The sequence below is a fragment of the Artemia sp. Qi Xiang Cuo genome, chromosome 3, assembly GCF_049724085.1.
Source record: "Artemia sp. Qi Xiang Cuo chromosome 3, ASM4972408v1, whole genome shotgun sequence".
NCBI classification, from domain to species: Eukaryota; Metazoa; Arthropoda; class Branchiopoda; order Anostraca; family Artemiidae; genus Artemia; species Artemia sp. Qi Xiang Cuo.
The window spans coordinates 18,249,939-18,266,375 of NC_142796.1; the positions used below are offsets into that span (position 1 = coordinate 18,249,939).

The 16,437-nt window shown below is 36.6% G+C and overlaps 1 protein-coding gene across 1 annotated transcript in view; it reads right to left on the minus strand.

The window, feature by feature from the left end:
* Positions 1–16,437, minus strand: part of LOC148953826 (signal-induced proliferation-associated 1-like protein 1) — a 161,610-nt gene that overhangs the window by 49,236 nt on the left and 95,937 nt on the right. The window contains exons 14-16 of the mRNA XM_089085918.1: positions 14,348–14,828; positions 9,788–9,917; positions 1,978–2,148 (exon numbers count right to left, since the gene is read on the minus strand). Coding sequence (XP_088942044.1) covers positions 1,978–2,148; positions 9,788–9,917; positions 14,348–14,828 — 782 coding nt within the window. The remainder of the gene's footprint in view (positions 1–1,977; positions 2,149–9,787; positions 9,918–14,347; positions 14,829–16,437) is intronic.

Sequence of the window (16,437 nt, forward strand, 5' to 3'; positions counted from 1 at the left end):
ATCAATGATCCGCTGACAAAAATTCAGATTCAGATCGGTTTTAATAATACATTACACAAATTACATACACTCACAAATACTTTTTTTTTAAATAAAACCTGGCCCATAATCCATATTAATTTGACCCTCTAGGACAATCCTGTTGAAGAAACATTAAATTACACTGTTAATTACACCTCATTGTGGTGGTCCTCCATGTACCATCCAGCATCAACTCAAATTGCCTCCAACCTATTCATTTAGAATTATCAAAACATAACCTAAATCTCAATCTCAAAGAGGAAACAAGATCTGATATAGCTGTCAATTTTAATACTAAAATAATAAACAAAATTTAAACACGTAGATGTTTCCCTAGCTGCAAGGTAAAAACTACTTTTTAGGTTATTTTCACTACTACTACTGCTAACTCCTTGCAGCACCAAGCCGCCTGAGGGCAACGCAGCTACGCATACCCCTCCTCCATCCCATTCTGTTCAAACCATCCCTCTTTATACCCTCCCTAGAAAATCCGCTTTCCCTCAAATCTTAAATCGCCAAAAAACATCTTCCAACTCCGTTCGGGGAAGACCTGCTTTTCGCTTGGCCCTAGAAGGTTGGCCGACAAGGAAAATCTTTGGCAATAAGATGCTTGATTTTATCAGATAGTGTGAGAGGCGCTTGGAAGAGAATTCACACGTTCTGTGGAAACCAGTTGTTATGACGTGACTCTTATCGGTTTCTAGATGTAGTGAAGTTAACTGATCACTGGGCCAGTTAAAATAATGGATCCAATTCCCTATTTTTTACGTGTGGTTTCGTGGTCCTAAACTTGGCTTGAAAGCCCCATTCCGGTAGCCAGCAAGATCGGCTAAAATTAGAGGCGAATAACCTGCTGAGTCTTATAGAGGAAAAATTAAGTTAATTATTTATTGGATCTAAGCATAAAAGCTTACAGGTAAAAGCATCAATAAGTAATTACTAAGTACTTAGTAAATAATAGTCAAACAAAACATACAACACTTGCTATGCCAAAACAATCTGCTTAGTCCAAATTTCCGGTTATCATTAAAAAAGCTCAAGGCTCAAGAACGCCACTTCTCTTAAAATCGGGCATATATACTTTATGACCCACCTGCTCTTCCCGTTTCTATCGGGGAAGTGGGTATTTCAAAACTACATATCTCAACACACATCCCGTAGGCTCTCAGTAAAGTAGGAACTCCGTAACTCAGTAAAGTCGTTATTTCAAAACTTTTTAACTATGCAATTTGAATTTTGTGTTTTTTTTTTTTTTATTAAGGTTAATTTCTGACTCTTGATATAGTCAGCTTTTCTGTATAATAATATAAGACTGTTTAAGGCCCAATCCCAATGAGATTTTGCTAGTACCGACATTAGACAGCGCTAATAGGAGCCAATCACAATTTTTCAACCAATTGAACAATTCTATGGCAAATCTGATTGGCTCAAATTAGCACTAGTCAAAACTCGTTATCAGTAAAATTTGATTGTCAATGGGCCTAAGTAAACAACCCTCCCATCTTCTATAAAGATATTTAAGGTATCAGAGCTTTCCCACCCAAGGCCGTACCCAGAGGGGAGGGGGGGCAGTTTCACCACCTCCCCCCGAAATGTTTGTCTGACTCGTAAAAACGTAACAAAATGGATATAAACAAATTTTGTATGCGTTTTTGAGTTTTTTTGTGTAACCCCCCCCCCCCCCGACATTTTTTTGAGTAAAACCCCCTCTGAAAAAAATACTGGGTACGGCCTTGTCCCCACCCTCAGTAAAATTTTGGATAAGTCCCACAACACAGTAATAGGAATGTTTACAGGGGGTTATGAATACTTTCTCCTCAGGAATCATAGGCTGTGCTTCTAAAAAAAAAAAGAACTACGGTACAGTTGTTTAGTATATCCCTTAAGCTTGCTCTAACATATCAACAAATTAGATAATAGACACTCAAAATTCCTTGTCAATTACTCTTGTACTACCTGCTGTTCCTCGAGGACTCTCATTTCTTCCTCCGCCGCTGCCATTACTACTCAGCGAGGGAGTGGGCGTCACGCTGTGACAACCGACATTATGGGCTAGAGAGCTATGTCCATTTCTCAAACGTCTCCTGCTCCTCGGGGAAAGTCCATTACTCCCAGATGATAGTTCGTCTGTAAGCAAAAGCAGATTAAAAATAATAATAATAAAAACTTACTTGTCTAAAAAACGATAATTATTAACGGTAATTATTACCATGCCGATTTGTCATACTTACAAACGAGAATAAAAAAAAAAAAAAAACGATATAAAATAAATTAAGAGGGGTGGAGTGGGGTAGTGGGAAATCAAGGCCAGTATGTTGTGCTAATACGTTCTAAAAATACACTAGCTATATATGACGTTTGACTAAAAGAGTAAAAAATGCGAAAAAAAATAAATCAAGAAACCAAGAACGATGGTGATTTTCAGCCAGTGGAAAATCACTTCGGTTTTCGGTTTCATAATTAAAAAAAAAAATTGTTCCCTTTGAAAACTGCCCCATCCAAAACTCCTACAGAACAGTTCCACCGGAAAATTCCCCCCTCGCTAAAAATTCCCTATGGAAAATTTCCTGCGGAAAATTTTTCATGGAAAATTCTACTTTTTTTAAAAAAAAAACTTGTTTTTATTTAATGTCTGATCATTTTTGAAATCCCCCCATCCGTGTAATATCCCCCCGCTCCAACGGAGAGCTCCTCCCGCAGAAAGATTTCTCCATGGAAAATTTCTCCCCTAGAAAATACCCCCCGACAATTCCGTCCCGGGTAAAAATTCCCCCAGAAAATTCTCTCCACATGTTGAGTAGATAAATAGAAAGCAAGACAAATAAAAAGAACTCCGTATATAGTTCTGGTAAATTCCCCTCTTGTAAAATTCCACCCCTGGAGACTCTCCTCCCCAAGGAAAATCCTTCCGGTGGAAAATCTCCCCCCCCCCACAAAAAATCCTTCCACGGAAAATATTTGTATATTTCCTAATAAAAGGTTATGTGTAAACAATGGGCAAATTGCAAATAATATACCCTTTCCCCAGAGACTGTGAGGGATTATGTCATCCCCAGAGGCACAATTATTGAATGCTGAACAGAATGGCTATCTCAAAATTTTGATCGAATGTTTTATGAGAAAAAGGAGTGTGAGAGGGTGGATAGTTGCCCTCCAATCTTTTGGTTACTTTAAAATGGTTACTATGCCTTTTAATTTCTGTTCGAATGAACCCTCTACCGTTCTTCTAGGACCATTGGTTTCATACCTTCACTCCTGGAGAGGAAAAAAAGAAAAAAAAAACAGAAAAAAACATCCTTGATCTTTTTTCTGGCAAATAATACAATATTTTTGTATATAGGAGCTTGAAATATCTACGGTTTGGGTTCTCTGATATGTTAAATCAGATGCTGTAATTTTCATTAAGATCCCTTGAGTTTTTGGGGTGTTTCCTCCCTTTTTTTCGAAAATCAAAATCAGATCAACTCTTCACAGGCTCGTAGTATCTGATAGGTAGCATTAAACTCAAAAGAATTTATATATTTGGAACCAAACAGTTCGTGGTAACGAACTGTAAGTAAGGAGCACAGTTTATAGACAGTAAGCTTATCGCAGATCATTTCTGGTCATCATGAACAAAAAGCTCCTCCCACTTCTTTCTGCCTTAGCTTGTTTAGCCTGTTTATGAATATACCAGTAAGCTTATCGCAGATCATTTCTGGTCATCGTGAACAAAAAGCTCCTCCCACTTCTTTCTGCCTTAGCTTGTTTAGCCTGTTTCTTTCCACTCGCACCGCTGTCCGGGTTTTTATAATGGGAGAGATAGAGAATGATCATACTGGTATATTCTGTCTACTGTGGTAAGGATCGACCAGGCTCAATAGTAACCATAACTCTAACAAAAAGAATTTTAATACCAATAGATACATCAAAAGAATCCCATTTTAATGCTAATTTCAAATATATAAGTTTAATCAAGTTTAGTCTTACCCATCCAAAGTTATGCGCCTGAGAAAATTTGGTTGATTTTGGAAAAAAAAGAGGAAAGACCCCCTAAAAGTTATAGAACCTTAATGAAAATCACACCATCATATTCAGCGTATAAGAGAACCCTACTGTAGAGGTTTCAAACACCTATCTACAAAAATGTGGAATTTTGCATTTTTTGCCAGAACAAAGATCACGGATGCGTGTTAATTTATTTATTTTTTTCCCCAGGGGTTATCGTATCGACCCAGTGGTCCTAGAATATCGTGGGAGGGTTCATTGGAAGGGAAATTAAAAGTTCTAGTGCCCTTTCTAAGTGACCAAAAAATTGAGGGCAACTAGGCCCCCTCCCACGCTAATTTTTTTCCCAAAGTCACCCGATCAAAATTTTGAGATAACCATTTTGTTCAGCATGGTCAAAAATATGATAACTATGTCTTTTAGGATTACTTAATCCCCTGAAGTCCCCGGGGGGAGGGCTGAAAGTTATGAACTTTTACCCAATGTTAACATATAGTACTGGTTATTGGAAACTATACAGACGTTTTCAGGGGGGATTTTTTCTGATAGGTGGGGTGGGGGGTCGGGGGTTATATTGGAGGATCTTTCCCATGAAGGAAATTTTCGTGTGGGAGGAATATTACTGTGAAGGGGGCCCCGGATTTATCATCATTATTAAAGAAAACGATTAAAGATTAAATAAAAAAAAAAAAAACAAGTTTATCAACTGAAAGTACGGAGCAACATCAAAAATTAAAACAAACAGAAATTACTAATTACATGGTCTGGATTCACCCCCTAGTCAATACCTCGCTCTTTAAGCCAAAGATTTTTTAGTACTTCCATAAGAGCTATTTATTCTAATTAACGGCCTTTGTGATTAAGGGGTCATTTTTAAAGAATTGGGACAAAATTCGAACATCAGCTTAAAGAGAAAAGTATTGACTAGGGGCGAACCCCCTAATATACGTATTAAAAATCTATGAATATAGAAGTTCGTTACGTAATTTAAATCGTAAGTTACGTATTTTTATTACTAATTTCTTTTCGTCAAAAACGTTCGTAAATAAAATTAAACAAGTTTCGAGAAAGCCATTTAACAAAATAAAAGTAAAATTAACATGCAAATTTTGTTTTAATTACCCATGTACGGTGAGCCAATATCAAAACCTGCATTAATTCAAAAACGTTCAAAAATTAAATAAAACAAGTTTTTTTTAACTGAAAGTAAGGAGCGACGTTAAAACTTAAAACGAACAGAAATTATTCCGTATATGAAAGGGGATGTCCCCTCCTCAATGCCTCGCGCTTTACGCTAAAGTTTGACTTTCTCACAACTCTATTTTTTTAAGCAATAAAAAACTTTAGCGTAAAGAGCAAGTCGTTGAGGAGGGGACAACCCCTTTCATATACGGAATAATTTCTGTTCGTTTTAAGTTTTAACTTCGTTCCTTACTTTCAGTTAAAGAAAACTTGTTTTTTTTTAATCAACATAAACAGCAAATTTTTTTTATGTATCATTTGTTATCGAATTTCCTTTTTTAGGGTCTCGGTTAAAATTGGGCCAAATCGCTCTTTACTTACAACAAACTGTCTGATTATTTTTTTTTTCGTTTTTTGTTAAACGTTAGATTTTTGTGAATTATTGAAACAGCAGACAAACATAACTCTTGATTGGAAAATCTACCAAATTTTTGCTAGACCGGGAGGATGGTCAGTTTTCTAGCGGGTGTTCTAGTTTTCTAGAGGGTGGGTGTTCTACTAGTTAAGGACATCCTAGACGGTCAATCATTTTGATCAAAAGCTTCCGTCAGTCAATTGATTAAAGCATGATTGACCATGTAGAAACCTGTTTAACGCTTGAGTCAAGCGTTGACGGTGATTGATAGACAGTTTGAATGACTCAATCGGTTCCTAGACCTTCAATCACGCTTTAATCAATTGATTGACGGAAGCTTTCGACCAAATGATTGACCGTCTAGGGTGTCCTTAATATCTTAGTTAAAATAGAAATGACTTGGGTTTTAAACAGATCCGACGATAAAAGTGGTCAAATACACAAAGGTCTATACCTAAAATTAAACATAAAAATGCAGGTAAAAAACCATAGACTTGGACGCGGCCCTAAATTTAACCCAATTTTTCAAAATACAAGATTAAATAGTAATCAACAATGGACTAGCAACCTCTTGGTTGGCTGCAGTCAGTGTCTAGTGAATCAGTCGGAGTTTTCGATTTGAGTCGAGTTTTCTAGATATTTGTTTTTCAACAAAAATTTTGGCATTCAGCCTCAATTTTACAGAATGGCAAAATTTCCAGTATCTTATCTTCTAGTCTTTCCAAGATCAAACTTAATTTTTAATTTCAGTTACTTATTTTACTTGCAGTTACTTTTGCAAAAAAAAAAAAAAAAAAAAAAAAAAAAAACGCAGAATTAATTTAAAAACTTGAAATTCAAACAGTACATTAACAGAACAGTGTTTACAATCTTTTATTCAACAAATTTTTATTGTGTTGTTCTAATTAAGATTGTGCTTTCAAAGTAGGTGTTCGTCCTTAACTAAGTTGCAGCTACTGCTTCAACCACGATAGTCTAGTTTTACAGCTTGCTTATGATTCATTTCACAAATAAAACAGCAGTTTTACCTATATTCAGCTTCTTTATGTTTAAAGCAAGATCTGAGGATGTGTACAGAACTGAAATTCTGTCCATTAAGCTAAAATTGTGCTTGCTTACAATTTATAAAACACAAAGAGACCTAAACACAAAGGTAACACAATAAACACAAAGGCAAAAAGCTAAAATAAACACAAAGGTAAAAAGCTAAAATAAACACAAAGGTAAAAAGCTAAAATAAACACAAAGGTAAAAAGCTAAAGACACTGTGAACAAATTGGCATGTCATTACCCTCACAAAAGTTAGATTCAAGAAACAGACAATATACGAGTATGATGGATATAGTCTATTTTTTCTAAATTTTAGAACGAGTGTCCGGGGGGAAACACATTTCCGAATATAATTTTCAGAGAGAATTTCAAAGAAACTATTATATGAAAGCTTTATTATTCAAAGTTGTAGACCGAAGAGTAACACGTAATATGGCAATCAGCGAGCTATTTCTAAACAAGTGGAGGGGTAAACAAAACTACATGCATAACTTCTAAGAAAATGTATTTCAGTATTGTGTACATAAAAGGGACAGCCGCTAGCAACAAGTAGTTTCAAAGCATTGGAAAAATAGCCCCTTCGTAACTGAGAAAGAATTTAGTGAAGAGAAAAACAGGACTAGCTGTGCAGCACTTAAGTAGTTCCCAGCACTTAAGTAGGCTCGAGGGGAATTGCTTGTCAATAATTGATAAGTCTGATTTAATCTAAGGACTTGAGAATTTTCAATTAAATCATGGTTTACCCCAATAAAAGGTTCTCTATTGTTCTACTTTCTACTTGCTTTCTTGTGAGAATCAAAAACTAAATTGAGATGAATTCTTCTTTATTCAAAACAGCAAAATATATCCCTCCTTCTTTTAAAGAATTGGGGAAGTATTAATATGTAAAGGCCGAGTCTACAAAAGCCCTTCTCCTGGAATCTACCCAAACTACTCCCGAGGGAAACAACCGCTACCAATAATACCCTTACTTTTGGTTTTGATCGTGTTAGATCTGTAACCAAATGTGGGATCAATTTCCGATAACAAGTGTGATAATTTTCAGCTAAAAACTAAGAGCAATAAACAAAAACAGGGGCCCATCAACTTAGTTGATTGAGAATTGCCATTATCTATCCCAGGGGAAAAAACGATATAGGCAAATCCTTCACTTTTAGTAATGATAGTGTAAGATCTGTGGCCTAGCGTGTGATCAATTTCTGATAATAAGGGTGATAGTTTTCAGGTAAAAGCTATGAGCAAAACAGAAGTAAACACTTTTCGATTTAGGTGAGAACTGTCATAAAGAAAAACGAAATATGCTTTAGAAACATTAAAATATGTCAGTAAATGTAAGACTAACATTCAATTTACAAATGTTACTGCCAATCCATCGCAGCACCAAGCCGCAGCAAAGCTGTACAGTAGCGGTTCTGGCCTCTCTTGTGCCCGGGCCAAAATCTTGATTAGCGAAATTCACTTAGTGATAGATACTGCCAAACTTGGCCCCAGTCAGTAACACTATGTTAGCAGCCCCGCCAGAAAAGTTTGAATGTTCTAGATGCCATTAGGCACCGTTTCGAAATCATGTTTCAAAGCCATTAACTCTGCTTTGTGAAACGATGTATGTTGTATAACAGTTTAAAAACTGATGGTACATATACATCTAGAATATTCTGCAATAAATAGCAGCAATTTTCAAAATGCTGAAATTACTTTAAAGTTTGTCCCTTACTGACTACCAAGATAAGCAGAACAGTAACAGTACTTGAGCAGAATATCATTAAGTTAATCAAAGGAACAAAATTTCTTGCAACAACAAAAAACCCCATACGATGAAAGAAAAACGACGGCGGGAGCATACGGATGACCCTGGCTAATGTACAATAGTTTACGAGGGGAAAAGAGCAAAATACTTCTAACTTTTTATCATAACTCCTAAAGTTCTCCATATTTATGTAGTTTTCTTTAGAATTAGAGCGAGAGGAGTCTTTAGGCAACATTTAGAAAGGGGAATTCTTCCTCCATCCCCTTCCTGTGCTCACATATGGCTGCAATAAAAGTAAGAGTCCAATAGGGATAAATCCTTTTATTTGACAGTAAAACAAACAAAAACCTCTAGATAATTTCGTCACATATACACTGTCAAATAAAAGAATTTATCCCTATTGAACTGTTATTTGTATGTCATGGAAAGGCAGTGTAGTCTTCAAAAATAGATGTGCCTGCAAATAATAAGCAGTAGCGAAAATCGTTCACCAAAGCTCATTCATCTCCAAGAACCGTTCCACTGCACGAATTTGACCGTTGCCAAGGTCGGTTTCACGGTTGTTTTTTTTTATACATATATTTTCCTTGAAATTATTCATTTTTCATCTTTGATTGCTCCAGCTAGGGAGCCTCAATAACATTTGGAGCAACCTTCTTGTCAGCCGTCAACAAACACGCGGATATTTAATGCATCTGTCGGCACATTTCTACTATATGGCACAGAAACTTGGCCAGCAACCACCACGACTTTGAGAAAGCTGGACATAATCCACTCCAAAAGATAGAGACTTCGCTGATACGACTTTATCAGCAACACCAACCTCCTGTCCCTTACGATGCACATTCCGTTCTCCCTGCAAGTTGCACAACACAAACTGAGATGGTACGACCACCTCCTCCGAATGTCAGAAAAAAACCCTTGTACTCGCTGGATGGAAACGAAAACACGGTCGCCCAAGAACAAGATGGTCCGATAGTGTACATCATTTCTTAAGCAAGGCAAGAATAAGACCTGAAGGTGCACCCGCGGCGGCTCAAGCCCGGGTTTGCTGGAGAACGATAGTGTCTGCCCTCTCGACACAGACTCCAAGTCTGCAGAAGAATTAAGTCAATTCAAGTAAGTAAAATTTTGATTGGGCGCCAAGTCTTTTTTTTCTACAATAAGCCAACAAAAACCTAAACGGCCTAAAGGAAAATTATTCCTTTTCGATTCTTGATGTGTCGTACAGTCTTCTTTTTTTTTACCAATTGGCCTACTAAAGACAAGCAAATAAAGTTGACTGATTCTACCAACAGGCTAAACTAAAGAATCAAGTCACTGTGTTAACTGAAACAAAAAGCAAAAGGGAAGAAATTTATAAATAACATATTCTTGCAAATTACCTTCACTTCTCGAGGCCGATAGTCGATCAAGAATTGATTCAGGTGCCATCGGATCGGAGTTGGTCGGAGTGACACCATTCACCTTCATTGTAGCTATTCGTTCATGAAGGGCAACGTTATATTCTGGAGGCTGTTGAAAAAGTAGGAATAAAAATTAATTAATTCCTCAGGTCCTTTTACATATTCTAAAAAACGATTTTTCTTTCTTTTCTTTAAGGCAGATTGAGATTTCAATGGAATTGCGATTTCCCATGTAGAAAACCTGGTTTACGATGATGCTAGTGATATATTAGCAGATAAAAGTACGCAAGAATTTTTTGTCCTGGGTGGGGTACACCTTCAAAAAAAAGCAAAAAAAAAAAAGCAGATTGTCATATAGATATAAGAACTAAAGTAAAATCCTCAAGAGTTTTCTGGGGTTGCTGAGGAGTGCAGGAGTACACTGGCTAAAAGTCCCTCCCAATCCTCCCCTCCCCATGCCCATGTGTCTGTCGGGTATGATATTTTTTGATAGTTACGTCATCACTGAGAGACAAGAGTATTTACAAGCTACTTTCTGTAGTGGTTTCATGCCATTTTCGTTGTGGTTTCAGAAGAACCAGCCAAATATCTGAAAACGATTCTGTTTTATTAGCCTTTAAATCGGATCAGGCAGACCAACTCTCGTTTTGGCTAGATCCGGATATGAATACAAGCTAGGATTCTATTAAACGGTTTCTTGAATGGTGCTCTTCATAGCCCTTTGTTTCCCAGAAGAGGTTCTACGAAAAAAAAATTATGTTAACCTAAAACACATAAACTATGATGATATTCGTTTTAGGGCTTTAATACTTCACTGCTGCTTTAAAAAGAAATAGTTTTTTGAGCCCTTCGATATGTTGAAACTAGCAAACGTACAAAGCCATAGTTTTTTTAGCCCCTCAATATGTTGAAACTAGCAAACATACAAAGCCATATTTTTTTTTTAGCCCTTCGATATGTTGAAACTAGCAAACGTACAAAGCCATAGTTTTTTTTAGCCCTTCAATATGTTGAAACTAGCAAACATACAAAGCCATAGTTTTTTTTAGCCCTTCGATATGTTGAAACTAGCAAACGTACAAATACAATAGTTTTTTTTTTAGCCCTTCGATATGTTGAAACTAGCAAACATACAAAGCCATAGTTTTTCTTTAGCCCTTCGATATGTTGAAACTAGCAAACGTACAAAGCCATATTTTTTTTAGCCCTTCGATATGTTGAAACTAGCAAACATACAAAGCCATAGCATCAAAAGGCAATACTTGGAACAAAATGTTGAAATAGGTTGAAAGTTCAAAGAGTTGAAATTTCAACAAAAAATTTAAATTTCAATTAAGTTTCTTGTCACTTCAATTTGTCATTTGTACAGTTTAAATGCGACGTTAGCACCAAGAAAAAAACATGCCATTCATAAATCATTACTTCTTTTTAGCAGCAGTTTTAACGACAACGTAGCATGGGCATTTTCAAATAATCCCAGGAAATTCGCTCCCTTCGTGGAAAATCCCCTCCATGAAAAATTCATCCAGAGAAAGTTCCGCCCACGTAAAATTCTTCTGCCGGGAAATTACCCCCGGATCATTCCGCCCTCGCTGCGGTTTTTTCCCCAGAGAATTTCTTGCTTACGGTTCCGCCTGAAAAATACTCTTTAGCATACTTTCATTTGAAAAAAGACTTTTTTTCTTAATTTCTGATCCTTTTTTAAGTTCATCGGGGAATCCCCCCTCTGTGTGGAAAATATTTCCCGGACATCCCCCATGGAAATTTTTTTCCCACAATAAATTTCCCCACGGAGAATTTTTCTTGGTGAATAATTCCCCATGGAGAATTTCTCCCGCAGGAAGCGCCCCTCCCGCAAAAATCTCACAGAGAATTCGATTTCCGCTGAAAGTTTCCCCGGGCAATTTCCCCAAAGCATCTCCACATGCAAAATGGGATAGCGAACGTGTAAGTAAGACAAATAATACGAATTTCGTATACGAATTCTGGCAAATTCCCCCATCTAAATTTCCCCTGGAAAGTTCTTCACCCCCCCCCGGAAACTTTCATCCCCATAGGAAATTCTCCGCGTAGAAAATCCATCCCCAGAAATTTCCTCCTCTCCCCTAAAAGATGTCGGTATACTTCCCTATAACATATACTATATGTAAACAATGGGTAAATTTCATAACTTACGGCCCTTCCTCCGTTGGTTCTGGGGGGTCTAGTTATCTCCAAAGATATAGTTATTGTACTTTTCAACTATACTGAACAAAATGGAGATCTCCAAATTTTGATCAGACGACTTTTGGGGGAAAGGACATGGAGAGGGGCTATTTACCATCCAACTTTTTGATCACTTAAAAAGGGCACTAGTACTTTTCATTTTCGTTTGAATGAGCTTTCTCGCAATATTCTAGGACCATTAATTCAATACGATCATCCCTGCAGAAAATACACATATAAAACAAACACGCATTGTGACCTTTCTTTTGGTAAGAAAATACAAAATTCCACATGTTCGCAGATAGGAGCTTGGAACCTCTAAGCTAGAGTTCTCGGATACGCTGAGTCTGATGGCACAATTTTCATTAAGATTCCTTGACTTTTAGGGGAGTTTTCCCCTTTTTTCAAAACTCTGGCAAATTTTCTTAGGCTCGTAGCTTTTGATGGGTAACACAATATACAATAACAATATTATGTATTTGGAATTAGCATAATAAGCAAATTCTTTTGATGTATTTATTGATATCAAAATTCCATTTTTTAGAGTTTCGGTTACAATTGAGCCGCGTCGCTCCTTACCACGAACTGTTTGATTACATCTAACGAAAAATTGTGAGCAAGGTCTTTTTTGCTACTAAATTACTTAAGAACCCCCCCCCCTTCGTTCCTTAGTTCCTTTCATATATTCAGCCGTCAAAAACCAAACGAGATAGAGAACAATATAGCCTACAGGTAATTGAGCACGGCTAAAAGTTACTACGTTATATGAAAGGCTACACATAAAATTGAGTTTTAGGCAAGGAAAACATAGATAAAGACAGATGCTACACGACTTAGAAAAAGCGACTTTTCAATTAAAGAAAATCTTAATTAAAGGATTGACTCCTCAACTGCCTTACTAAGCATATTCCATGGATCTTAAGCTATTGGAGACCACAGGAAAAGAGCAACATAAAGAGTTTATCAGGTATTACTAATTAATAATAGTAGGGTCAATAACAATGTAAATAGAAATAAAGGCAAGCATTCAATAATTCCCCACGCCTACATTGCAGTCGTTTTTTTTTGCATACAGCCAAATTCCAAATTTTGGAAAAAAAACACACATACACACACAAAAATTGCATATAAATACCCCATTTTATTTTCCATCAGTATATTCATACATCAGAAACACATTTTCAATTTACTGAAAACGAAAAACCTAAAAATTAGCCATGATAATGACAACTGTTCATGTTGCTGTTCATAATAGTTTTGGAAGAATGCTAGGATGAAATAAATTTAATTAGTTTCAATGAGCCACCTGATACCAGTAGGGCCTAAGCCAGAAGCCTTTGGATAGATTTTGCTCTAATTAGGGTATTAGGATATTATTTTAGATGATGGCAGGGGAAGAGGTCTAGAGTGTTCTAGACTTCTATAACTCTAGAGTGTTCTAGGCCCTAATTTTTAACTTTGTTGGGGTTATGTTTAGTTTTCGAGTATAATTCCTCCTATGTAGAAGAATACAGATACAGTCTGCATATACCGATATATATATATATATATATATATATATATATATATATATATATATATATATATATATATATATATATATATATATATATATATATATATATATATATATATATATATATATATATATATTAAAAAACAAAAAATCAGCAAGTTTAAACTACATCCTTAGTCATGAGACAAAACAGGGTAAGCTTATCCAAACCGAGTATAAAATTCTTAACGGTTTTAACTAAACCCGATGACTGTATGTATAATGAGAAATACCCACTTGGCTTCAAGCATCAGCTACCCATGTAAAAAGGTTCAGTAATTGTTTTAGAGCTGAAGATTAGCCATTGACTGGGAATATAGACACTTAATTAATTATATAAGCAGATATCTAGATACAAAAATATCTCATTTATCTTTCAGCAATTATTATTAGTTTCTATACGTCTATCGTGAGTCCTTTCAGCATTGACTATTTGTAGTATTAGTAGGAAATTAATACTACATAACTCGTCCACGTGGTAGCTTTCATTTAGCTCATTTGTATTCTTGATAAGCCTGAACGAGATAGGATATAACATGATTATGGAAGGATTACAAAAGCTATTAAATGTCAGTTCATCAGACAGATGCTAATTAAAAGAAGAATAGGCCATTTGTCTATTAGGCTTGTAGTATACAGTTTTTTCCATTTTTTTTTGTGGGCGGAGGGGGGGAATAATCCCAACCTATGGAATAATTCTTATTTGTGGAATAAGGTAAAACCCTAACCTAACTAAACTTTCCTAGATTATCTCATTAAAAAGATTAGCAAAAATCTACCTGTATGGGCCTAAATGGCCCCATTTCTTTCACCTCCAAAGGTCCATTTCTGAATATAGCCTCCTGACTCCTACTCACTTTCATTTTACCTTCAAAGGGTATTGCTGAGTCTGGGATACACTTTTTAGACATAACCTCCGGCTCCACATCACTACACTGAATCTCCTGACAATCATTCTGTATCTCACCATAAATATGATTCACATAATTATTGCTTAACTTTAAAGACTGTCCGCATTTCATCATTTCATTCTTATTCCTTATCGGTAGGGGCGGGGGAGGACTGCCATCAGGAGTCTGTTCGGACTCAAAGTCGAACCATCGATCCTCGTTGCTCAATTCAGTAGAAGTACTCGTTAGTGTTCCAGTTTGGTCAGTAAACGGACTAACTAATAAACGTTTTTGGTAAGACCTGGAGCTAGAGCCAGTACCATATCCGGAGCTGTTGCTAGATCGGGGTGGCGATACACTTCGTTCCCACCTAAAAAAGAAGTATATTGAACAATCAGGCAGTAGAACGTCTATTATAATCTTTTCCTTGTATTTTTCGTCATTCAATCAGGTCCCTTGCCAGGCGAGGGGCAGATTGGGGGTTACCGGGTTTGAACCTCCCGCTCTGAATTTTTGTACGGCTCGTAAAAACATAAACAAATTATACAAACAAATTTTGATGAAAATTTTAAAGTTTGTTTCGTAAGACCCCCCCCCCCTCCCGAACAAAATCCTGGATATGCCCTTGTCACAAGCCAAAGAGTAAGGGTAATTTATAAGAGTGGAAACTGGTGCTAAAGTCAAAAACAGCCACCAGTGTATTAAAATGTTATATAATTGAAAAATTATATTATTAAATTTCAAAATATAATTGAAATATTACTGATATATCTTAGCAGGTACTGAAAAATGGTGAATCAATATTAAATGTACATATTAAATTGTATCTACAGATCTTAAAAGGTATTGAATGAATACGAAAAAAACATACCGAAAAAAATGTACTGAATTCAAGTGAGTGAACAAAATCTATCAAAAAAAGGGCGAAATAAAGGTACCGTCAACCGGGGTGACTTTTACATATTTTTTAACTTTTCGGCTCTCTAGGAGTTAGCAGGGTGGTCAGAAAAATCTGAAGCTAGTGCAAAAAGTGCGACTTTTGCTACGAGATGGCAGACTGAGACGCTTAATATTGCATCTCTGACGCAAGTACTTCATTTTTAACAATAATGTTGATTATCAAAGTCACCCGGCTTTGGGGTTACTTTGACAACCAGCTTGGACCATCAGCCTTAAGACTGTCGGATTTGTGGTAAAACTCGTTTATTGGCATCAAATGTATCAAAAGCGATAAATTCATCAATTATTACAAAATTTTAGAAAAAAAAATAAAAAAACAGCCTTCAAAACTGGCCAAATCAGTTGCTTCAATAAAAGAATAACACGAGGAGATCATAAAACCGGAAAGATTCACCCCAAAAACCAACTGACTAGAGGCTTTCGAGGTTCCCCGACCTCAGAAGGCTTTGGCAACACCATTTCTACCTGGCTTGTGCAGACACAGCTTGTCTGTTCTGTCAGCATAAAGTTGTAGCTCGAAGAAGCCACGCGCCTTAGAAATGTAATGTCCAACTCGAAGTTGATTCCAGCGTTTTTATTTTCATCCTCGCTCGGATCAAATTGTCAATTCTGGCTACGTATTGTGATATGGACTTCTTTCCAGCCAAATTGATCACAACATAGTCCCCCACTGTAGCCTGACCCTGTCTGTCAAGCGTCTTCTGCAGGTTCCATGCTGATATCAGAGTCCGAACCGTCATCGAACTGAGGATCCTCTGGTGAACTGTCAGAACTAACATCATCTTGAACAAACTGTGGGAATTTTCTGTTCAAAATCTTCGACTTCTTACTTCTGGCACTTTGACTTTCGTCAGGAACAGTATCATCTGAGTCAGAGCCGCCGTTGTCTCTGGCACTAGTCGTCTGCATCCCTTTCTTTTTTTCACTCCCCATGGCTATGGCATTTATAACGTCTTCAGATGAGATACTTTTCCTGGTGTAATTTCCCATCTTCGACGCCGACGCTGTGGAGCGATATC